At 37.9% G+C, this 26,272-nt stretch overlaps 1 protein-coding gene across 1 annotated transcript in view; it reads left to right on the top strand.

The window, feature by feature from the left end:
- Window positions 1-4,563: 4,563 nt before the first annotated feature.
- ly75 (lymphocyte antigen 75) overlaps window positions 4,564-26,272 on the top strand; it is a 61,977-nt gene continuing 40,268 nt past the window's right edge. Inside the window, exons 1-10 of the mRNA XM_057840428.1 lie at window positions 4,564-4,805; window positions 8,512-8,883; window positions 18,342-18,515; window positions 18,585-18,746; window positions 19,031-19,150; window positions 21,986-22,126; window positions 22,204-22,401; window positions 22,472-22,617; window positions 25,122-25,229; window positions 25,321-25,409. Of these exons, the coding sequence (XP_057696411.1) occupies window positions 4,721-4,805; window positions 8,512-8,883; window positions 18,342-18,515; window positions 18,585-18,746; window positions 19,031-19,150; window positions 21,986-22,126; window positions 22,204-22,401; window positions 22,472-22,617; window positions 25,122-25,229; window positions 25,321-25,409 (1,595 nt within the window). The 5' untranslated portion in view covers window positions 4,564-4,720. The remainder of the gene's footprint in view (window positions 4,806-8,511; window positions 8,884-18,341; window positions 18,516-18,584; window positions 18,747-19,030; window positions 19,151-21,985; window positions 22,127-22,203; window positions 22,402-22,471; window positions 22,618-25,121; window positions 25,230-25,320; window positions 25,410-26,272) is intronic.

Raw genomic sequence — 26,272 nt, forward strand, 5'->3', positions numbered from 1 at the left:
TGGATCATCCAAATGCTCTCTAGCGAACCGCAGACGGGCCTGGACGTGTATTGGCTTCAGCAGGGGGACACGTCTGGCAGTGCAGGATTTGAGTCCCTGGTGCCGCATTGTGTTACTGATAGTAGCCTTTGTTACTGTGGTCCCAGCTCTCTGTAGGTCATTCACTAGGTCCCCCCATGTGGTTCTGGGATTTTTGCTCACCGTTCTTGTAATCATTTTGACGCCATGGGGTGAGATCTTGCATGGAGCCCCAAATCGAGGGAGATTATAAGTGGTCTTGTATGTCTTCCATTTTCTAATAATTGCTCCCACAGTTGATTTCTTTACACCAAGCGTCATACCTATTGCAGATTAAGTCTCCCCAGCCTGGTGCAGTTCTACAATTTTGTCTCTGGTGTCCTTCGACAGCTCTTTGGTCTTGGCCATAGTGGAGTTTGGAGTGTGACTGACTGAGGTTCTGGACAGGTGTCTTTTATACTGATAATGAGTTAAAGCAGGTGCCATTAATACAGGTAACGAGTGGAGCCTCGTTAGAAAAAGTTAGACCTCTTGCTTGTTTGTAGGTGACCAAATACTTATTTTCCACTCTAATTTTTTTTAAAAAATCAAACAATGTGATTTTCTGTTTTTTTCCACATTCTGTCTCCAATGGTTGAGGTTTACCCATGTTGACAATTACAGGCCTCTTTAATCTTTTCAAGTAGGAGAACTTGCACAATTGGTGGTTGACTAAATACTCATTTGCCCCACTGTATATCATTGTCAATGGCGGTAAACGAGTTATTTGAAAATTATTTTCGACAAATTAGTTGATTTTGAAACACTGTCATGATTATTTTTGTTGAAATAGATTTTTTTTTAATGTTATTGTTACCAAGGGCATAGGTTTGTATAGGGACCATAGGGACATAACACCACCAACTTTTAAGGATGCTCAAATTGTCCCCACCAACTTTTAAGCAACCTTATTTGCATTACATAATGAGTTCAGTTATATAGGTAATTTAGATGGTCTTCCCATATGTTGTAAGGATAGAATTGACCCTACCATTATTAAGTGAATTACTGTCATTATGTTCAGACTTAAATTTACCCCTTTTCACTTGCTGAATGTGCCTGTCCATTTTCCCCCCACCAAACGCACGTTTGATTGGCTGATGATTAGAACCACCACATTCACACAATCCCGACAGAAATGCATGTCGACATGCCGCTTCCTATGCCCCCTTTGAAGAGGAGAGATATTAGAAGTTTTTTTTTTCGGCCAGCAGCAGGAGCCACTGTAAGTAATATAAAAAGATGTCAATGTTGTGGAGGTGGGGAACACACCACTAATTTTGCTACTGAAAGTCTGACTTGTATCAGAGTCAGCATAACATGAAACTGTCTTAACTTGCTAACACGTAAAACTCCAGCAGAAAGCTGCTTAGAGTAGTGTCTTCCTATACGTTATCTACTGATAACGTTAATACAACTGTGCATTTGTTCTCTAATTAAAATGTATTTATTTTCTATATCATTTAAAAATATATATATTTACTTGCAGCCGATGCAAAAAAAAACAAAAAAAAAAAACACAACCACTTTAAATGTCCTTTGTGTGAAGCAAGAATTTAGAAAAATGACTTTCTCCTATGAAAATAATTTTACCTTTTTTAATTATTACGTAGGAACCAGCTATTTTTGAGAACTGTACCCAATCTGTTTGGTCTTATCCAAAGGCGTAGCGTCCCCATTAGGCATTCGCTGGCAATTGCCCAGGGACCCCCAAAGGGCCAACATATTTGGCACACAAAGATTTAGCACACTCACCATCACTGCACTGTCGTAGATAGAAGTAGTGGATGTAGATCTATACCATAGAACCATTTAGCAGATTATCTAATCTGTTGTCTGACTCAATTGGTATACATGTTTAATAAGATCAAATTACTTTTAACTCTGCAAATACATGTTTAGAGTGAACATTTAAATTTCTATGAGAAGTCTGTTCTGTTATACGCAATGATGGCTTTCACAGGCCAACTCATTATTCATGTGACTACTTAAAGAAATGGGGATTTTTCCAAGAAAGTCTATTAATGGGTCTATCATTTTCCTCGTTAAATACTCTATAAGAAAAATATAACATATATGCATCTAAAATAATCCTAAACGATTTTATTAGCAATTTTAATACTGCTTTTGCAAGGTTTCTTGGGTATGCGGTATGCCGCTGTGTACGTTCCCATAGCAACCAGTCCTGTTATTGTCCTACGTCACAAGCGCTGCATATTCTGAGAACGAGAATAGGCCTAAGCGTAAGGTGCGCATTTCGAGCACAGGACGGCCACCCCACCTGTTGGGGGATTAATCTGTGAGTCCATGAACGAATGTAAGTATTTCCTCTTCATGCCATAAAGTTCTTATGATAAGTTAAAGCCATTATCAGCGCGACCGTTTCGTGTTTTTCCTGTTACGTCGGCTGGTTGATCCCACTCGTTCCCGCTGCGTCGAGGAGAGCGTTCTTTACATTATATTCGCATTGCACATTTGCTTTAAGAGGGAAGGTGTTAGTTTAGCATCTTAAAATGATGTTGTACATCCATATGAGTGTAAAGTGCTTAGTTTTCGCCACTTTTATGGCCAAAATGACCGCACGCAGCGCGCACTAGAAAATCCAGCTTTTAAACAGTATGGAGTTTGCATGCAAAATCATTTAGTGGTCTCTTGCGCCACCTGCTGGGTTAGGGGTGTAAATACACTCTATCCGTCTCACATGATATTTGACCGTCGTTGAAAGGATTGAAACAAATCACAAAAATTGCTATAAATCCAAATTTATGAATTATAATGGTAGTCAATGGTTACATATTTTGTAATTTCGAGTCACGTGCATTCAAGTTCTTTGGCTACTTAATGCGAAGGTTTAGAAATGACGGCAAAGTTGCATTTGGAACGTCTGCCTGTTTTAAGAACCTAGAAAAATATTTAACATTTGGAGTTTTTTTTTCCCTATTCTTTCTCTTTGATGTAAAAACAAAAACCATCAAAAAATTACATATAATGTAATATTCGGCACAAGGGTTAAAGAAAAAAACACCTGAAGAACTATTCACTAGATTGTGCTCTTAACGTCTTTTTTTTTTTACCACGACTTGGAATGATATTTTTGTGTTTGTGTTTTACAACAGATTATTTCGATGTACAAGTAGTTTTTTTCGTCTGTGGTTACAAGTGACTTTTGTCTCTGAAAACGCGACAAGGGGGAGACAAAACTCGTGAGGTTGTAATTGGTGGTTTTTAACCTGTAGCAAAGAAAAACACCCGTAGAACAAAAAAATGACTTGTAAACGAAAAAAAAGACACTTGTCGAAAATTTTTTTTTACATTGTTTTTTTTCATGTTTATATCACAACGCAAAATTTGGAAATACAAGTTGTTGTTTTTTTGTTTTACAAGTTATTACAGGTATTTTTTTTTATTTTAAAACTAGGTAACGAGTATCTTTTTTGGCTCATAAAACTCAAATAGAATGTGACAAAACTTGTGCACTTGTAATTGGTAATTTTTAACCCATAGTGAAGAAAAAAACACCTGCAGAACAAAAAAAATACTTGCAAACAGAAAAAAACAACTTGTAGAACAATTTAGTCCTTTGAGTTTTTTTTCCATGTTTATTTTACAACGCAAAATTTGGAAATACAAGTGTTTTTTTTAGTTAAAATTGGTCATTTTACAGGGATAATTTTCATTTTACAACCTCACTTCTTTTGGCACTATTCTATCTCCATAATAAGATGTTACATGATTCACTTCTGTGCCAGAATGTTATCCTTATTAAGTAAAAGCAATATAACTTACCAGCTAGTCAGTAGAATACGGTATTTGTAAAGGTATGTGTACTAAGCACAATAATAATAATAATCTGAAGTACATTTTGTTTATTAAGGCAAATGTGTGTAAATAATCAAGAATAGTGTGAAGTGAATGAATAATGCAATTTGGGGGGGCACTTTTGAGTGTCCTAAAAAGCGCTCTATTAGAGCGAGGCGTTATTAGACTTTTATTAAATATGCTATTGCTCCAAGTCCAACTGTCCCCCTTACTTGCACATGCTCAAAGGGCCCCATGTTGCCTGCTGCCTGGGGCCCCTGGGGACCCTTGCTACGCCTCTGGTCTTATTAATGTCCCGTCCCCAGCAAAAAGTGTACATGCAGGTTATGCTGTTATAGCGTCCCTACCAATGTTGAGACCAAACCTACGCCCTTGATTGTTACATATTTTCTGAGGTAGGAAAGTATGCGTACACTGTCTTTATGTAGTTTTTGTTTTGGTTTGGTTTTAGTTTTTGTTGTAATTTACGTAGTTTTAAAACGAAAAAAAAAAAAACAGTAACGGTACACATAAATGAATTATCTACTGTTATTTTATATATTTTAGAGAAATAAATATGTATTCATTTTTACTTTTTAATTTTTCTTTGCTTATTTCTTTTGCTTTTATTTCGCTGAGTTGCAGGCTCCGGATGTCGCATGTATTTTGTATAGTTGACCGGAAGTTGTATATCGCCTTTCAGTACTAACTTGTCTTGTCGGCGGTTGGAGTTGTCAGAAGCAGGACGACTGTTCGTCTTTTTATCACTTTCGCTTTCTACGTTCACGAGTTAATCGCCCTTTTTCGTAACTTGGCTCTCCACGAAACCTGCCATCTTTATGACTCCGTCAAGAAAAGGAAAATAATGCTGAAAATATTCCGATCGGCGGTACTTTGTTTATTGTTGGTGTTGGGGACAACTGTGCCGAGTGGGACATGCTGGACTTTTGGTAAGCATACACCTCAAAAACACTTTCACATTTAACTTAACTTTCATTTTTGTTTCTCTGTAACCGAACGAAGCTTTAAATCCAGTTTAAATTTGTCACAACCCCTTGTAGATATGCGCTTCTCCCGCACATATACATACAAGACAATAGCTGTTGACCTACTGCGCAACAATAAGATAGGCGTAAACAAACAGATTAGCTTGATTGTTTTAGCCTGTCCAAACAGTTGAATTCTACTCTTCTCAATATTCAGTCTTCCAGGCATGACATGTAAATGAATACAAACATCGTGTGAGTGTGTGTTACTGATTTAGGTTTGTGTCCAGTGCATAGTATGTCTGAAAATCATTGGAGTGAGCTCCAGAAATAGAAGTCAATTAAACATTAAAGTTAGGCGTCACTGAGTCTGGAGTCCAGTCAAACTAGCTAAACACTATCACAATCACTGAACTGCATTAACTCATTCACTGCCATAATAGCAAATGACGTTCAATCAATTTGAATTTGGTGGGTTGGCCCCTCCCATTTAAAATGGATGGATATCTGTCGCAGTAAAGGAGTTCTTAGCTCAGTTTTTGAATACAAAATTGGAAGAAGGACAGCAACAAAATATTCATGCACTCACTGAGCTCATTTTGCGGCCGTTGACGTCCAATTTATTTTGACCGGGAGAGGCTGGCAGCGAATGATTGCTCCCAGCCGTCAATGGCACAAGATGGAGCATTCACAGCCAGCTCTATAAATGAAATAAAATGAATTGGGCGTCTTTTGTTTTCAATGACAGGCAATGAGATAATAAAAAAGTCTCTTTTATTTGTAACATTTTTAACTTTGTTTTGCTTTTTTTAATCAAAAAGGCAAATAAGGGAAAAAACTAAATATTCTATTTATGTAATTTAATTTAAGACTTATATTTATATATTATGAATGGGAAATTGAATTATACTTGTATAGCGCATTACCACCTTCAAGGCACTTTACACTATATCCCCATCCGTCTACTGGTGACACAGTACCAAAAGCAACATGGGGTTCACTATCTTGCTCAAGGATACTTAGACGAGTCCATCAAGGTGGAGAATCGAACCCACAACCTCTGGGTTGGAGGACAACTACTCTACCACTGGGCCCCATATTTAAAGACTTATATCCTATTGAAGACATAGTCATTTTATGTATTTATAAAACTGCAAATATTCCCCTGAGTCATTTAAAATGTTTATTAAATTTGACTTTTTACTAATAATATTATTATTATTTATGAATGTCGTTTGTTATTAATGCTATTTTATTTACTATTTAGCAACTTTAGAGTGTTATTGTGGGTTATAACCAGGTGTTTTTATTCATTTTAATTTTGTCAATTTGTTTTTGTTGACAGTTAATGAATTTATAATTGTATTTATCAATTAAAAAAAAAAAAAAAAAAATATATATATATATATATATATATATATATATATATACGTTTTTTTTAACGAAATATGAGACATCAATTAATGATTCTTGGCTAAAAACGACATTTTGAATAATAAATATAATTTATTACTTTCGTTCTATGGCTGTGTTGAAACTAAAGCGGTTGCGCGACGTCTGTAAACTAGGGTTTTCAGGGTAAAACGGATAAATTAAAAATAGTTTGGGGGCTTTATGCGCTATGAATCTGCTATGGCAGCATACAGACATATTGTTCTATCAAACACAACAGTTGTTTTGGCTTAAAATACAGCAGTTTCTTTTAAAGAGGAGTGCAAGAGCAGAAACTGCTTTTTCAGTCTTGTCTGTGTTTTCTGCCATATATACAAATTAATTGAAAAGTAAATCAATTTAATGTGTTACTTGGGGCCCTAAGCAGTGTGTATTTTTGGTTCATAATTTTAATTTCATTAATTTAGTTTTTATTGACATTGTATTAATTTATATATGTATTTGTAATTATCAAAAAAAAAATGAAGAAATACAGTAATGATTAAATGTTTAAACTATATGTATACAGTGGTACCTCAACGGACGATCGCTTCGACATATAATCTTTTTGACATCCGATGTAAGATTTGACTCCTCCGACCTCTGTTCGTTACTCTTTATAAGTTAAGGTGACTATTATTATTGTGGTAAGAGCGCCAAAGAAATCACCAGCTTCGTCAGGTTTTTAATCATTTATTTCAGAACTTGTGCAACACAACACGCCTACTGTCGGCCGCAGTTGACACCAACAACAAAACATTAAAAGAGAAAGTAAAATCTCTACCACACCTTTTTCTAACCTTCCTGTTGATTGTTGGGCATGTACAGGTCACTTCCTTTTGATTTTGGGTTACTGAACAGGCTACGCGGTGCGTTTAGGTACAGTGCACAAAACACGTCTGCCACATTAGAACCCAATTTGTTACATTATTAAAGGTATTATATTATTATTTCGATTTTTATTCATAATTTATTTGTTTTGCTGTTTGTAATTGCCATTTGTAATAGTACCAGTTGTATTTATTAAGGATTTAGTGTAGGTTTTTTGGGCTGTGGACTAAATTCATGGAATTTTAATGTATTCTTATGGGAAAATCCTGCTCGACATACGACCATTTCGACTTACAAAGTCATGGAACGAATTAAATTTGTATGTAGAGGTACCACTACATATAATATAATAATAATAATTTAAAAAATAATAGCATAATATATAATATAATAATAATATAATAATAATATAAAAATTGCTCATTTAATTTTTTTAGGGACCAAAAATAGTCATTTGCCCTATAAATCGTTAAAGGACATAGGTGTCAAAAAAATTAATAAATGACCAAATATAGTCGCTTTCTCCATAAAAGATTGAAGGTCTTAAGTGTCAACTTTTGAGTAACTGTCTACTGTAGTGACCACTTTCCCTGAAATGGTTAAAAAAAAAGTTGTAAATCAAGGTGCTGCGATAAAAAATTGATGATTAGTTTGTCTAAATCAGAGGTTCCCACACTTCTTGCCTCATAGACTGCTTCTCAAATGACCAACCCAAAATGATCTGCATATTTATGTAAATGTGTATATACCCCATTTATAGTATATAACACTGCATATGCCCTAATAGACTGTTTTCCTGATATACACACATAAAAAATGTATTTTGGAACACTGAAGCCTTATGGCACCCATAAATTGGGAATATTTTTTTCTTCATTACATTGCTCTGATGACTAGTATTCGATCAGGACGAATGTGTTTGGTACCTTTGGTCTTAATTACCGTATTTTTGGTACTATAAGTCGCACTTAAGTTTAAGTCGCACCAGCCAAAAAATGTGCAATAAAGTGGAAAAAAGACCTATATAAGTCGCACCGGAGTATAAGTCACATTTTGGGAGGAATTTTATTTGATAAAATCCAACACCAAGAACAGACATGTCATCTTTAAAGGCAATTTGAAATAAAAAATAGAATAGAGAAGAACAAGCTGAATAAGTGTACGGTATGCTAACGTTATATGACGTATAAACAACAAACTGAGAACGTGTCTGTTATGTTATCGTAACATAGCTATTAAAAGTTATTCAGGTAGCTATAGCATAAACATGTGAAATGACATAATAATGAGTGAATAATTTCACACATAAGTCGCTCCAGAGTATAAGTTGCACCCCTGGCCAAACTATGAAGAATACTGTGACTTATAGTCTGAAAAATATGGTATGTTTTGTTTTGTTTTTTTGCAGTGGAGGATGCCTTCACCATCCAGCACTCTGTCACAGGAAACTGTTTATCCGTTCAGAACTCAAAAAGTTTAGGCCTCTCGGCGTGCAGCCCTAACAGCACTACCCAGTTGTGGAAGTGGGGCTCGGGTCACCGCCTCTTCCACGTGGCGACCACTCTGTGCTTGGCGGTTGACGTTCAACCCAAGACTTTAACCCTGGTAGACTGTGACTCCGACCGGCCCATATGGTGGCGCTGCACGGACGACGCAGTGTTCACCGTCTACCAAATGAGCCTGGTGGTCAATGACGGTCGGTTAGGAGTTAAGCGAGACACCCGTGACGATTGGATGAGAGGGGGCTCTCAGGAAAACATCTGCCAGAAGTCGTATCGTGGTGAGTGATGTGCAAGCAAAACATTAGGAATACACTCTAATAGCAGTGAGAACGATAATGTCGATTCTTGATCTGAGCATATTGATAAGCAGGGGTGGACCGGCCCGGGAGTCATTGATAGACTGGTCCACTTTATGGAAGCCATCCAGTCAGCAACATAAGTACCTGTACCTGTACCTTGATGAAAAAAAAACAAAACGGCATTTGATGTTGTTTAGACAAAAGCCGAGAGTAGTAAAATAATTACAAAAGTGTAGTGATTTTAATGCAAACAGGTCATTGATAAGATGAACTATAACGTCAGTGAATCATTAGAGAACTGTAACCTGATCAAAGTACACATGTAGGTATTTTAATTCATTTTTTAAAAATATTGATACAGTAAAAATGCATAGTTTTGATTTTGTGAGTAGTCAGTGAGGTCCACTACTAACATTCACCAACCTTGGCCAGAATTTATTCAGAACTGGATTTACAGTATTAGAAAAATGAGAACTGTAACCTGATCAAAGTATGCATGTTGGACTTTTAATTCAAATTTTCTAAATTTTGGTTCAGTAAAATTGTACCGTATTGAAAATGTACTGTACACAAGAAAACCCGCAAACAGTTTGCTGAAGACATGTCAACAAAGCACATGGATTACTGGAACCATGTTCTGTGGTCTGATGAGACAGGCAGGCTTTCTTGTGTACTGTCTTCAGAAGAGGCTTCCTCCTGGGGTGACAGCCATGCACACCAATTTGATGTAGAGTGCAACGTATGCTCTAAACATTAACAGGCTGACCCCTAGGGCTGTCCCAAACGACTAATTTCCTCCCGATTAGTCAGCCGACTATTTTTACGATTAGTCGACTAATCTAATAATAATTTTTTTTTTTTTTTTTACTACTTTAATCATGAAATGTTTGTTGAAGCCTATTAATTCACAAAAACATTTTGGAACACCTAAATTCTTTATTAACGTATAAATAAATAACATAAATATCAATAATAAATCACAAACAATGAGGTCAAATGCTGCTGGCATTAACTAGTGCGAAAAAAATGTAAACGGAAACACTAAGACTTCACCTCTTTAACAGGAGTCAAAACAATTCTTACTCTTTTTGTGATATGTCATTGTCTATATTGTTCTAAATGTTAAAATGAATTGCAATGTCCCGGACAACCATTTTCAGAATACTTTGTGTGAGTTCAGATGCTTTTATTGGTGTGCATTCCGCATTTTTGGGGGAGGGGAAAAACTGTTCAACTTTTGTTTGTCTTAACCTGAAAAAAGATAAGTAGAGGGCACACTGAAATATTACCACAATTATTTTGAATGAGAGGCACACATACTCACAGTAACAAAAATTAAATATATAGTATTAATTAATTTATTTATTTAAATATACTATATGTATATACACAATGATACTTTATAATATAAAGTAACTAACATTAGTACAGTCAGGGATTACAGTAAGCAGGCCAGTTCTGTTACCATATACATTTTTATTATATTATGTATATACAGGATATATGTATATATTTTCCCCAAGTGAAAGCTTCCATGATCCTAATTTAATAATAATAGTTTTAAAAATATATAATTATATATATATTAATTATTTTATTAAATAAAAATGCATGTTGATACGACGCACATAAAGGTAACTTCCATTTTTAAAAAATCGTTAGAAAGTTGTATGGACTTACAATCCGCTAGCTTGTTGTTTCTTGTTGTCTTCGAAAATTATATTTGGGTGATGGCGCGTCAACTGTTCGTTCATAGCCGACGTGCTACTGTGGTATGCGAGCTCAGCTTAGCAAAGAGTACACACAGTGGCACCCTCCATATTTTCCTTGAAATAATTCCAGGCTCTGGCTATTCTGGTATGCTTTTTTGGCTTTATGCCACTTTCACGTGTCACCAATTCTGCCCTTTTTGGTAATTGGCGGTGTTTTCATGTGTGTGAACCGAGTGAACCAGCGATTCACTTGGCTCGTTGTCGTCGGTTCATCCGATTTCTTCCTCTGAAAGGCGGCGGCGTGCATAAAAACACCGAGAGGCGTCGGATGCCTCTTTATGGATACTTTCATTGACCAAAACAAAAACGTGGGGGATGCAGCCACTGAACTCTGCGGTACCTGCGCACTTTCCCAATCACCGATCTCGCTCCCTCTCTCTCGCTCGCCCACTTTCTTCCTCTTTGCTCAATCTGACAATGCCGGTCACATTGAAATAACAGCGGCACCCTTGGGGGTGCCAGTAACAACCCCTTGCATCGCGAGCGCCCACCATTCTAAACTTTATTCGCATGTAATTTTTTTTTTTTTCAACCCGTCATTACCCGTCGACGGTATGTTTTGCCCATCGACGCATTTACGTCATCGATGACGTCGACAACGTCGACTAGTCGGGGCAGCTCTTCTGACCCCCACCTCTTCAATCGCCGCAGCAATGCTGACAGCACTCCTGTAAGGAGTCACATGACATTTTGGAGGGGAAATGACAATCAGTACTTAATTTGGACCTTGAGGGATGTACGTAGTTTCTAAGGGGTGAACTTACTTTTGTTGCCAGGGGTTTAGATATTAATGGGTATATTTTGAGTTATTTTTAGGGGAAAATGAATTAACTCCATTATATAAGCTGCGCACAGACTACTTTTGTGTCAATGTGTCATTTTGTCAGTGTGTCCCATGGAAAGATATACTTAAATATCTGCAGAAATGCGAGGGGTGTACTCACTTTTGTGATACACTGTATTTTTGCCGTGTACATTTAAAATATTTATGGTCACATTTCACACATGTTTAGTGACACCACACCAGGGGTCGCGTTAACCGAATATTTTCCGTCGTTGACCGTTTTTTTAAAACGGTGACGGAAAAAACTGAAGTCCATCCGTCATTTTGACAGGTTGCAATTCACACCCCAGACCACAGGGTGGCAAGTAAGCATATTAATTAGCTATTGTCTCTCTTGATGCATGACGTCGTTGGCCTTACTCGGAAAAATGTCAAGGCAACTGAGTGTTTGCCTGGCACGGCCAAACTGTTCTCCCTGTATTTTTCAAACACTGAGAGAAAAGTCTGGGACACAGAGTGGGTACAAACTCAATCGACAAATCAGATTTGTTTATTTGCGTGACGTGTTCTTCACGAGCAACGTCACTCTTGCGCGCCGAAAGTCGTCTCTACAACAACACGGATGGCGGGAGAGCCGAGAATATGTTCCAATCCGCGGTAAATTCAGTTTTAAATGAGCTAAAACACATCGACACGAGACATTGACAACAGTCTGTCTCACGCTCGCCATGTTGAATGAACTCCGTTCTCCTCGTATGTTTACTTCCGCGCGCAAGTCCCTCGTCCTGCCCTCGTCGCTTTGCTAACGGCACGTCTGCCCGTCGCTGATTGGTGCACTCCGCTGTCTGTTTGCCTCTTGTTAAGCTTGTTCGGACAGAATATTAATTAAAAATGAATGAAAACTAAATACTATTGAATATGTCATTATTATCATTTTAAAAATGTAAGTGACGGGTAAAAATAGATTATGACTGGATTTTTATGAAACTGTCAGTCAAAATGACAGACAACGAAAAAGTCTAGCGCAACCTCTGCACCACACCCTACTTACGAATTACGACGCAATTTATTCATCCCGACACCAGCCAATTGGCCCACCGGGGAAATCCCGGTATCCCCATGTGCCTTTTTGATATATTGTTACACCCTTGCAGTCCATTATGTCAAACCAGTTGTGTAATTGAATATTAGTGTTTTTGATTGTAAATGTAAATCCTTGTTGTCCTCAATGAACAAGTGTTTTGACTGTATAGGGAGGGTGACAAATATGAATGGATTTGGTGGTAATAGACAAAAGAAACAATTCAAAGTAGGTGTGTCTCTGGACCAAACTGGTTTTATGACATTTCTAACAGTTTTATTGAGGTGTTGATCCTCATTCCTCTCAGAGAATACGTTGAGATAATAGCCACGTTTACATGCTGACTTTTATTCATACCGATTCAAATCATTCCGAATGGATATTTCACATCAGCTGTTTACATGTCACTTCATCTATTCCGATCCAGCGTTTACATGTGACTGCCTTTATTCCGAAAGGACGTTTGACAACTGCCGTCTGACATGCGCAGATTAATCAAAACAAAGCGTCACGTTGCAAAACATGGAGATCGATCGTCAGATCAGCTGCTGTTTTAACTTTTCGAGTGGAAACAAAACTTCAGAATGATACGCCGTTCATTTAAAAAGTTGTGTGGGTGCGCTGTGCGTGTGCTTGGAAGCCATGTTGCAAGTGACGTTACTTACGTCATCAAGTGACGTCACCACGTCAGTACGGAGCATGCGCAGAAAGAACGCAACCAGACACCATTCCGCTTCCCTGTTTACATGATATAATTTTACTTCTAATCGGTTTGGGAAAAGGAATATTCCACCCCTGTGAATCGGAATGAAATTCCATTCGGTTTGGGCCTGTTCATTCCGAATGAGGTGTTTATATGGAACACATTTATTCGGTTTGAACAAATATTCCGATTGTAATTGGAATATTTGGCTCCATGTAAACGTGGCAATTGACACTCAAGTGGGTCAAATTCCTAATAGGAAGTGAAGAGTCCTATGTAAATGCACTTGGGATTTTGGCGTCATACTTGATTGTTCGTGTTCATCTAAAGATAACGTTAGAGCGGTCTTTGAACTTTTGTCCTAGATCATTCATTCATAACTGGTATATAGTATAATCCCTCATTGAATAGCATGCAAAGATGCAGGACATCTGACTTGTCTTGTAAATGTTTACGGTTGATTTTTATTCGCGAATTAGGTTGATTAAGTTACCAGTGTTGGCCTACTTTTACGTGTGACTCTAATAAAAAGAGACGGATTGTTATTGTGTGCAAATTGGTCAGCTTCCTTTGGAGCACAGAGGCTGCTTACATTGTGAAATGAACAGCACACGGCCTTGGAAAAAATATTGTGTGCCTGGTCAAACAGATTTCAAAGCCGTGAACCGAACAATGTCTTTGATCCTTGATCCATGGAGTTCTTGGTTAATTTAAAAAGGAGTAAATCTTCAAGCTACTTGGGTACATTCCCATTTTGCCTCTACTGCACATTGTTTAACCATACTGGACAGTGCTGTGCGATATGGAAAAAATCTCCTTTTACAATGTTGGCCAGTTTATATCACAATGTTCATTGCTGACAATGACAATAAAGTTCTATTCTATTCTATTCTAATACAGATATGGCATGATATAGTACATTGTGAAGAATTATACAATAATTATTACAGCATTTTACCCTCTTTCTTTATTTGTGACAAATTTTAAATGCATCAAGTACTGCTGCAACTTTAAAACTATTTAGTTTAAACAGGAGAAACACAGGAGAAAACATTTACTCATATTATTTTGCCATACATGTAGCTTAGCTAGGAGCAGTGTTGTCAATAACGGCGTTAGAATATAACGGCGTTACTAACGGCGTTATTTTTTTCCAGTAATGAGTAATCTAATTAATTACTTTTCTCATCTTGGCAACGCCGTTACCGTTACTGAGGCGGGAAAGACGTGCGTTACTATGCGTTACTAAGTTGGTTGAATAAAAAAAGGCTGAGAGAGACGGACTCACGGAGACGAGAGAGCAGAGCAGGAGTGGGGAGGACGCCGTTGCAAACGCGATGCTAGGTGGTTCCAATCGGTCTTTGTCAGTCACGTGCCCAAACTAGCGGACACGCCTCCATGCGCCATTTTGAGTGTACCACGGATGTAAACAAACCAGAACAGGAGTAGCTCCGACGCCACATAACTGCTTCCAACTTCATGGCTGGATATAAAATAAACTCCCTCGTTTACCCGAGTGTAGCCATAGCCTACAAACTACGCCCACATGATACGGTAGATATCACATATTATAGAACTAGATGCAAATGACAGACACGGCTGCATTGGCAACATGTTTTAAGGACTACATGTGTTAGTAAACAGCCGCCATCTTAAAGCAGTAAACCTCGCAGGAAGGCTCTGATGTAGAGATCCTTCCTCGCGAACCCAAGTAACTTTTTAAAAATTTTATTTTAAAATGCTCCTAAATCGGCAAAATCTTGACTTAAATCTATCTTTAAATGACGAAAACTTAAAACTTACACATGTTGATTGTTGAAAGTTGACAGAAGGGAACTAATGCAATAACGGGAGCAATTTTAACAACTTTAACGGTTGATTCACAACTTTAAATGACTTCCACACATAGCAAAGGTTACTATCTAGTTATCGCAAGACCCTTGTGTCTAGTTATGTGGAGGGTAAAGAATTGGGCTGGGGCCAATTGTTCCCAAAACCATTTAAACTTCACATTGTGTGACCTTTTTTTTTTTTTTTTTTTTTTTTTTTTTTTTGAGAAAAAAAAAAACATGAAAATGATCACTAGTTACTTTGCCAAGTAACTAATTACTCTTACATTCAGGTAACTGAGTTACTAACGCAATTACTTTTTGGGACAAGTAATTTGTAACTGTAATTAATTACTTTTTTAAAGTAAAATTAACAACACTGGCTAGGAGCTACGGCGAAGCATTAGTATAAATTCTTCTATTGATTAAAATTTATGTAGATGAGGCAAAATAATGTTTCCTTATTTGTAAAAACCGTTTATGTTGTGTTTACAGACACATGCAATGTTTATGTTGTGACAATACCAGTTAGGCCTGTGAGTGACACTGTAGGAGTGTACGTATAATGCGGATAAGAAGAGATGAGAGCGTCTGGCAAGGATGGTGATGTGATGCTATGTTTTCACAGCTACGAGTTCATTAAAAAAGTAATCAAAAGCTTCATATGGCTGCATCTTTCTAAATAAGCAACACAACAGATTCTAAAACAAAAATCCTTTTAATACTGTTGATTTTAACAGAGGAATATGCTGCTTTAAAATGGCGGCTGTTCACTAATGCTAGCGAGTCTTGTCATTTCGCATCTAGTTCTACATACATGATATTGACCATAGCCCGACGTAATAATACGATTTATTCTCATACTATTCCATTCATCCATCATCTACTGCTTAGTCCAGGGTCAGGTCTCTAGGACAGCACTTCACTTTTGACAATTTGTAAAGCTGTGACACACATATGTACACTTATGTTCAAAATGACATACGTTTTAACTTGGGCTGTCAAAATTATCGCGTTAACGGGCGGTAATTCATTTTTTAAATTAATCACGTTAAAATATTTGACGCAATTAACGCACATGCCCTGCTTAAACATTAAAATGCCAGTACAGTTTAATCTCCACTTGTTACTTGTGTTTTTTGGAGTTTTGTCGTCCTCTTCTGGTGCTTGGGTGCGACCCATGAGCATTGTGTAATTATTGACATCAACAATGGCGGGCTACTAGTTTATTTTTTGATTGAAAATTTTACAAATTTTATTAAAACGAATACATTAAGAGGGTTTTAATATAAAATTTCTATAACTTGTACTAACATTTATCGTTTAAGAGCTGCAAGTCTTTCTATCGATGGATCGCTTTAACAGAATGTTAATAATGTTAATGCCATCTTGTTGATTTATTGTTATAATAAACAAATACAATACTTACTGTATGTACCATATGTTGAATGTATATATCCGTCTTGTGTCTTATCGTTCCATTCCAACAATAATTTACAAAAAAATATGGCATATTTTATAGATGGCTTGAATTGCGATTCATTACAATTAATTAATTTTTAAGGTGTAATTAACTCGATTAAAAAATGTAATCGTTTGACAGTCCTAGTTGTAACAATAAAACACCTGACACAAAACAATTGGGGTTCAAACATCCATCTAGTCTGATTAATGTTAATTTAGTAGATCAATTAGCCTAATTTGCCAAACAATAGTCCGCTATCTTAAATGCTACGAATGCTACCGTAACTACAATTCTCGTAGCAAATCGCTCACACATAACTCCACAAACTGTAGCTCTCAACTCAATTACAAATTCATACACAAACATACAGTACTGTGCAAAAGTTTTAGGCAGGTGTGAAAATGATGTAAACTAAGAATGCTTTCAAAAATATAAACAATAATTGTTTATTTTTATCAATTTACAAAATGCAAAGTGTGTGAACAAAAGAAAAATCCCAAATTTAGTCTGCAGCATGACAACAACCCCAAACATACACCCAATGTCATTAAGAACTATCTTCAGCGTGAAGAAGAACAAGAAGTCCTGGAAGTGATGGTATGGCCCCCACAGAGCCCTGATCTCAACATCATCGAGTCTGTCTGGGATTTCATGAAGAGACAGAAGGATTTGAGGAAGCCTACATCCACAGAAGATCTGTGGTTAGTTCTCCAAGATGTTTGGAACAACCTACCAGCCGAGTTCCTTCAAAAACTGTGTGCAAGTGTACATAGAAGAATTGATGCTGTTTGGAAGGCATAGGGTGGTCACACCAAATATTGATTTGATTTAGATTCCTCTTCTGTTCATTCACTGCATTTTGTTAATTGATGAAAATAAACTATTAACACTTCCATTTTTGAAAGCATTCTTAGTTTACAGCATTTTTCACACCTGCCTAAAACTTTTGCACAGTACTGTATATTAGCTGAAACAACTTACCGGCCCCCGCCTCCACATTTGGTCCGGCCCCCTGAACAATACCAGAGAGCATTTTGATTTTTTTCTTTTTTTTCAATAGTGTTATTTATTTCCTGGCTTTTTTCTGTAAAGAACCCAGAGAGGGTTATTTGGTTATTATCTATTTAATTAATAGTGTTATAATTATTTATTATTCTATTCTATTCTATTCTATTCTATTCTATTCTATTCTATTCTATTCTATTCTATTCTATTATTACTTTTATTTTATTTACTTTTGTTCTGTGAAGAATCCAGAAAGTGTTATTTGATTGTGGCTTTCTGAAAAACAATAAATTTTTATATTTAGGCACTCCTGCAATTGTCACACTGTTTCTGTTATAAACTGACCCCGGCCCCTCATCAGAGAAGGGAAAAGTTATGTGGCCCTCACAGGAAAAAGTTTGGGGACCCCTGACTTACAGCCTTATGTGGGTCAAACATACATATACATGTCTGCTCCTCAGTCGTACCAGGTGACAGTCCAGCCAGACATAACGCTGCCACCACAGGGCTGTGTATCCTACATCATTAAACAAAATACAATACTTTGAAACTTTTGATTAGTTATTTTGAGATTTAGGGGCACATAAAGGGTTAAATCCGATTTATGTGGACATTGAGGTTACGTCACCATTGTAGGAACGGAACTCGTTCATAACCCGGGACTACCTTTATCTTTAAAGAGTGATTTATTCCAAAACAGGAAGAAATGTTGGATTTTGGTTAAAAAAAATATTTGAAATTTTTTTTTAGCCTCTTGTCATAGGTTTTTTACTTTCAGTTCTCCTATTTTTGATGTAGTGATTCACACCACCAACGGGAACTCTGCCGGGGCTCCCTGCGAGTTCCCCTTCAAGTACAACGGAAGCTGGCATCACGGGTGCATCCCAGATTCGGACCTGCCGGGACTCTCCTGGTGCTCCACTACCTCCGACTATGATCGCGACAGAAAGGACGGGAACTGCTTGAAACCTGGCATGTTTGCTTTTAACTCATCAGCTGAAAACAAAACCAAACACTCACCTTTTCTGTGACATTTTTTAGAGATGGGTTGCCAGACTCTGTTCAGCGGGCCGGAGGGGAACTCCTGCTATGAGTTTGTTCCCAACGCCGCAGTTACCTGGCAACAAGCGCTGGATTCCTGTCGGAGCCAAGGAGCGGACTTGTTGAGCGTGTCCTGCCCGGATGATCTCCACTCCTCGACTAGTAAGACTGACATAGTAGTGAACAACACCATACTGGAAAATTGGGATAGTGTACATGAGAGACGGTGACTGTTAATTTAAATGAGTGGATCACTAGTTTACAGCTAGTAGATATCAAATCCCTGTAAAGTGGGAGGGTTGGCAGCGAATGATGTTCATTCACTACCAACCCTCCCACTCCAAAGGGATTCGACGTCTAGCGCTGTCAGTGGCAGCCGATTAATTAATGATCAGGATCGCTGTGTTCTTTTTTCAAAATGTCCTCTGTGGTGTTTTCTCCTTCAGTTTTAGACGGCCTCAACATGATGCCTGAGAGAATGTGGATAGGCCTCCATCAGTTAGACACGTCGCAAGGCTGGCAGTGGTCGGATGGCTCTCCATTGTCATACCTGCGCTGGGAAGCAGGTGATACTCAATATACGGTATTTTTCGGACTATAAGTCGCATCAGAGTATGTCACACCAGTCAGGAAATGCACAAAACGTACAGTATTTGAGTTGCAATTTGCACTCCAAAATATCTTAGTGGACGAAGTGAACTGACTAGGTTTTTGTTGCTCCGGTCCAGACCTCTTTATCTTGGTAGCTGTTGTTGCAGCCTCAAACTCTTTGTGTTCGTTTACATGTTTCGTCTTCAAATGTTTTATCAGGTTCGAGGTTTTGAAACTGAACGATTTAACTCCACCTCTTGAAACTTTCAGGTCGCAAATCTTGCATGCAGCCATTGTACTCGACGGAGTTTCTGTGCTGAAATGTTCACAGAACTCTTCTCCTGGTTTGTTTTTCCTCCATTTGTAAAAGCTCCCCCGTCTTTGGTTAAGAGCGGCTATTGGCCCGCTCTCATTGGTCTGGAGCAGGCCAATAGCAATAGCTACTTGGCATGCAAAGTGTTCACGTGTCATCACACAGCACAGGGTGTAGTGAGTGTCAGGAGAAAGAAGGCTGTATTGAAGTGATACCAGTAAATGGTATCGGCGCCCTATTTGTTAGTACTCACAGATACCGATACCACCATTTTAGTGCTGTATCGGACCCCCCTGCTATACTGGTATCGGTATCGGTGCAACATTATTAATAATTGTAATTTTTTGGTAGCATTTTTCTTAAGTGTAGAGGGAATTTTATCTGAGACAGAGAACAAATGCTATATTAATAACAATAACATTTTAAACAAATATGTGTTAGTTAACATAACGTCCATCCATTCATCTTTTTAACCCTTTAACACCGAACGTGTCGGCAGCGACGCGTTTACGCATATCGTCTTTGAAGCTTCGTCACGCTGTAATTACATCACCCACGTGCTGCTGGTTAGTCTCGTTTGGAAGTGCGGAAGTTGATGTCCACACCAGTTTTTATTTGAAGTCAATCAGCCAAGAAAAACGGGAGATAATGTCATTTGAGTTTTATAGTTTTATTGCACTCATAAATATGCATTAAAACGCTGCATGGACCATGTATCCATCTCCATATTTCCATCATTTCTTTTCCTTTTTCAAAACCGAAAGAAGCACAAGAGACTACTTATCCCAAGTGTCGTTGTAAAGTCAGGAAGGATGAACCGAATGTGATCATTTTTAATAAATTTCCGAGCGAGGCGCCAACTATTGAAAGGGAGGCATGCGAAGCAAGCAACGGCCGGTGTTGTGCCGAAAAATGCACAACACCGGTTTGTTTGAGCGAGCGACTTTGAAACGTGCAGAATGAATCTAAAACTACATTTAGCACAAGCTAATGCATTATTTCATTAACTCAAGGAAGAAGATGAGTCGTATTTGTCGTTGTTTTCCTCTGATGAATCGGCGTCTCGGCGAGTAGAAGTGACAGTAGAGCGCAAACGGCGAAAGAGTAGGCTGTGTGACGCAGCTCCCTCCGTGACCTTTTCAAGAAGAAGCTTTATTGAGTGCGCAAAAAAAAAAAAAAAAACTTTATTGAGTCACTTGCCTGAAAAATTTGAATTCAACTACTTGTAAATATTTTTTTAAATACTTTTTTTCAATGTTATATATATTTTATCTTCACTATAATCTTTTCCATTTTTATGTAGATGTGTGTTCGAGAAGCTTGATTGCATGTACGTATATACTTTTGATGAGGTGATGGGTACAACACCTAACTTCACAAAGAGATATCTTCCAAACCCTTTTTGTGTTAGATGATATATATAAATTTTTTCTCACTATTTTGCACACTATATAACCTGTTTTGACCATAGTATGTGTAAAGGCCAAAAACGCCTATGACCATACCTGCTGTTTGTGTTGAATTGTCAAACATAAAACTATTCAATCTTATTTTTTTCTATTGAATGTTTATCCTAACAAGTTGAATAAATATTATCAAGCTTCAAAACGGTTGGTCGAGCATGTTTGGTTGTCAATGGGACGTCAACATTACAAATTTTGAAAAAATAAATTGGGATTTTTTTTGTCTTTTTGGGTCCAAAATGTGGATTATAATTGGCCAGTGAAGAAAACAACAGTTTAGACATGAAGTTCAAGGTGTCCTGAAAAAAGGGACCCAATTTGGCTATTGTAAACAATTTTTTCTTTGAAATATAAAGGCAACATCAAATGCATGCAAATTCGGCATAAATAGGCTTAGGTGTTAAAGGGTTAATAGTTATTCAGATAAACTACACCCTAAGTGGTTTTCAAAGTGTGGTACGATTACTACTAGTGGTACGCGGTCTTCCTTTAGTGTTACCTTAAAGACTTACTAAAACTGGGAGAGGCTGGAAGCGAATAATCTCTTGAAATGCATTGAATGTCTAGAGCTTTTAATGCTGGCCTTGACGGTGGTACTCAGAGAGCCAAGTTTCAGTTAACATTTACCGTATTGATTTGAGACCAAAAGATGGATCTTGAAGGTTATAATAAGCTCTGTATAAACAATTAGTGTGGGTTGTCGGTATAACAATGTGGCCACTGACTCATGTGGTAAAGAAGCTCGTTGTGCTCATTGAACTCATTGAATACACATTGAATACCATGCCATTGGGGGTGTTGTTTGTCCTGAATAAACCCATTATTTGCAGTGAATATGAGCTTCTGAAAGCGAAACGTACTAAGACGCGAGCTCTAAACTGCCACTTACAACATACCATTGGAGATTCTTGAAGATGTTTCGCCCAGACATGTTTCTTAGGAAGCTGTCTTTGGTCAAGAATCTGAAGATCTCTTTGCTGTCAACGTAGAAAACCTGGAGGCGAATGCCACTTGTGTGTGTTTTTCTGTGACAGGAATGCCGCCCGTCTCTCAAATCATTGAGTCAGACTGTGGAGTTCTGAACTCCAAGCACAATTACGAAGCGGAAGCATGTAGCAAACAACTTCCATACATCTGCAAGAAGATCATCAATGCTACTCAGTCAACACCAGCGGGTAGGTTACTTCCCGTCACTTTTTTTCCCCCCTCACCATCTTAAAGACACTTTTCCTGACATGACACTGTCTTGCAGAGTCACTCTTGTATAAAGACACAACGTGTGCTTCCGGTTGGGTCCCGTGGAATGGCTGGTGTTACAAGTTAGTGACAGACAACCCTTTAAACTTCACTGAAGCACAGAAGTTCTGCAACCAGACTGTCGGAGGAAGCTTTCTGGCAAGTCTTCACTCCATTGACAGCAAAGAGATGATCAGCACGAGTTTTCCCGCAGGTTTGTCTCTGACTACATCGAAAAAAACCTGTTGAAAATCAGAATTTACTTGTGAGTTTTTGTTTGTCAGATAACGTGTGGATCGGTCTGGTCGGAGAGGGCGTGAATCACACTGTTTTCAAGTGGTTGGACGGGACGCCAATCACGTTCACGTTCTGGGGCCCAAATGAGCCGGCGCAGTCTTTGCAGGATACCAGCTGTGTTTTCTACTCATCGGTGTGTTTGTTTGGGATTGTTGAGTTTGTATGAAAGATAAAAGCTTTTCCTATGTCCCTTTTATAGGTCAGTCATTAAATTACTGGCTGCCTCCCTTTTATAGGGCAGTCATTAAATTACTGGCTGCCTGAAAAATGAGCATTACCAGCACATGCTCCCAGTTGAAATGAACTGGACATCTATCCTTGTCAAAAACAGGCAATGAGTTAAATACTTTATTAACTGTTCATAGGGCAAGTGACATTTTTTGGTAACGTCAAGAAAATCAATTTAATATGTTTGATTATTAAGTAGTATTATAAAGTAAGTTCTTGTTCATGAGTGAAGGAACAATCAAAACCTTTGGTTATAATCGATGGGTAATCACCGAAAGAACATGATCGCGGGTACAAGCGGCTGAAATGGGTTTTCTCAGGCGGATAGCTGGTGTCTCACTTAGACTCTGGATGAGAAATGCTGCTGTTCGTGAGAGGCTCCATGTCGAGTCACTGCACCTTCACCTAGAAAGGAGTCAGTTGAGATGGTTCGGGCATCTAGTGCGGATGCAACCAGGGCCTCTCCGTAGGGAGGTGTTCATGACATGTCCAGCTGGGAGAAGATCTCAGAGCAGGACCAGGTGGAGGGATTATGTCTCGACACTGGTTTGGGAGGGCCTTGGGATCTCACAATCAGTTAGTGTAGCCATTGAAAGCAAAGTTTGGGGCTGCCTGCAGAAACTGCTGCCCCCACGACCCGACTGGATAAGGGGTTGAAGATGGATGGATGGATGGATTATTATTTATTTATTTTATAATTACAGTAATTTGTTATTAATTGTATTTTTCCAAATAAAACTAAATGAACTTGAAAATGGGAATTTGGGTGGGGATCCTTAATTTGGGCAGTTTCAGGGTGACAACTATTTTTGGTCACTTCTTGTTGATTTTGCGGCATTTTCAACACTTCCTGTTGCTTTATGCTGAATTTCAGGCCACTTCATGTTGATTTTTGGTCGCTCTCTGTTGATTTTGGGTTATTTCCTCTTCATTTAGGGCCACCTTCTGTTGATTGTGGGGCATTTCCATCACAAAAATACTTATGGTTGCCAACAACGTTCAGAATTAAAGTTGATAGGTTTTTTTTTTTTTTTTTTTAACTTAAGCTAGGGTTCATACACAAATTTTTTCATGTTTTTCCGACTCGACTACGGCATATACTTGACGGTCTGAACGTGAAAAGTCGCATAAACGTGGACCATTTCAAATCCGATCCAGGTCACTTTCGCATGTCGTTAAAATCTGATCTGGGCCATATTTTTCCAGAATGTGACCGCGGTCTGAACTGTCAAGTCCCCTAATTCGGAATTCATGCAGCAATTACGTCAGCAAAGAGCGAGAGAGACAGGGCGCTACGGTAGCGGTGCAGCTGTGCATTAGTGTTAGCGCCTAGCTTGAACGTGGCTTTTGGGGAAAGGGCGGGCTTGAGCGCAGATACAAAAATAAAATGGGTTCAGGATAAGCCTTAGAAAGCTCGGTTTTCTCTCTGCTCCAAATGAGCAATATTTCAAGCTTGCTTACACGGCGGGGAGTCGAGGGGCATGGGGGTCAATTTGCTCAATGCTTCTCGGACGGCGAATTAGTGCGCCTGCGTGATACTTAAATAACACTTAATGACCTTTGAAGGGTTAAAAAGAAAATGATCAACTTTAGAGTGCTACAGGGATCCATAATCGAAGTGTATTTCTGTTTTTATTCATTTTAAATGTATTGATGTTGTATACAGTATAATTACAATTATTTTGTTTTTTTCATTAACATATATACATATAATAACTGAATTATAATTAAGACCTGGCATCAATATAATGGATGTGGACGTTACATTTTGGCTCATGCAAGCCACACGTGTATCCCAAATGTAGAGCGTGTCAAGTGTTATATTTATGACCAAAAAAATTCACTTGCCCTATAAAGGGTCAAAGGGACAGACAACACTTCTATCTCGTACGTCTCAGGGAAAAGAATATTGTTTTTTCAGTTGAAAAAACAAATTTTAGTATTCTGATGTATAACAGTGAAGAATAAAAACGTAAATAACAGCCACACACCAAACTTGGGTGGCAGACATTTTATTAATGTGAGTACTAGTTTAGACAATCAAATGCAAGTCTCCCAGATTATTTATTATTCAAGTCATTAACTAATGCCAGTGACAACGCTTGACATCCAATCCATTTGAAGTGGGAGGGTTGGCAGCGCTGCCACCCTCCCAGTTCAAATAGATTGGACGTCTACTCGTGATAAACCCATTTAAATTCAGAGAAAGATGAAATGTGCCACGTTATTGTCAGTGGCAGTGAAAGAGTTAAAACTTTACGTGGTATAATTGACGTCACAAAACTGCAGATTTTTTCGTATTGAAATATTTTCTCTATTATCAGCATACTTAAATACTTTAAGCAACCTTGTTTTCACATGAAGCTTAATTAGCTAGTATAAATACGAGTTGTCGTCTGTCCCTGTAAGTCTCACAGTTGGAGTGTCAGCAACTGTTCCGAGCCACGAGCATTCATGTGTCAAACCAAAGGAGAGGTCAGCGAATCATCGGGGGTTGCCAGCTGTCGCTTTGAGGACGTGAGTATGGTCCGAAGTCTAAATTTTATAGTTTTAAGCGTGGATTTACTACTTCAGTGAGTCATGTCTCTGTCATCGTGTTGATGTTTAGGGCTGGAGGAGACATGGTAACTCCTGTTACAGAGTGAACACCACAAAAGTGTCCTTCAAAGATCGCTGTGACATCACTATCAGAAACCGGTAAGAGTCGTTACTTTTGGCGACTTTAGTGGACTTGGCAAGCACGCTGGCTTGTAGTGGGTGCCATTGATGGTGATAGACAAACCAGAGTTGCTTTAGAATTGAGCTATTTTTACACTGACCACACAGTAATTTTGGCATATTATTGTTATATAAAGTAAAGTTGGCTGTCACTGACAGCAATTGATGTCCAATGCATTTGCAAATAAGAGAATATTTAGTGTTTTTTCCCTTATTGGTTAATTAAAGAAAATATTTAGAGTTAATTTAATGAAAAAATAAGGATATTTACAATTTTTTTAAAAATAAATACAGTTTACTGTAATTTATCGACTGTAAGACACGACTGTTTCTCACCTGTTTAACCCGACAGTTTATAGTCTAGTGCGGCGGTTATTTCTGGATTTTTTTTTTTTTTTTTTTTACAGGCTAATGAGCTGCATGTCTTTTGGTGTATGTATCCCATAATACAATGTGGAGATCTGCAGCTTGTACGCCAGTGCATCCTATGTATGAACAAATATTCCTCAAGTTAAATCTGGCTGGTGAGGCTTATAGTCCAAAAATTACAATGTAGTTGTAGTTTAAAAATAAAAAATACGATATTTACATTTTATGATTAAAAATGTATTCATTGAAACTTAACATAAAAAAATAATCATTTTGTGTATGTTTCTTATTTGTTTTTGTTTGTAAAAAAAAATCTAAAAAAATAAAAATAAAAAATTAAGAAGAGGAAATGGGAATATTTACTATTACCATTACTACTGCTTCCACTACTGCTGCTACTACTACTACTATTTTATTTACACAGACAGTGAAAATGGGAAATCTGAATGTCTTTAAAGTGCCTGTGTCAGCAC

Source organism: Corythoichthys intestinalis, chromosome 1 (genome assembly GCF_030265065.1).
Source record: "Corythoichthys intestinalis isolate RoL2023-P3 chromosome 1, ASM3026506v1, whole genome shotgun sequence".
In the NCBI taxonomy this organism is placed as follows: Eukaryota; Metazoa; Chordata; class Actinopteri; order Syngnathiformes; family Syngnathidae; genus Corythoichthys; species Corythoichthys intestinalis.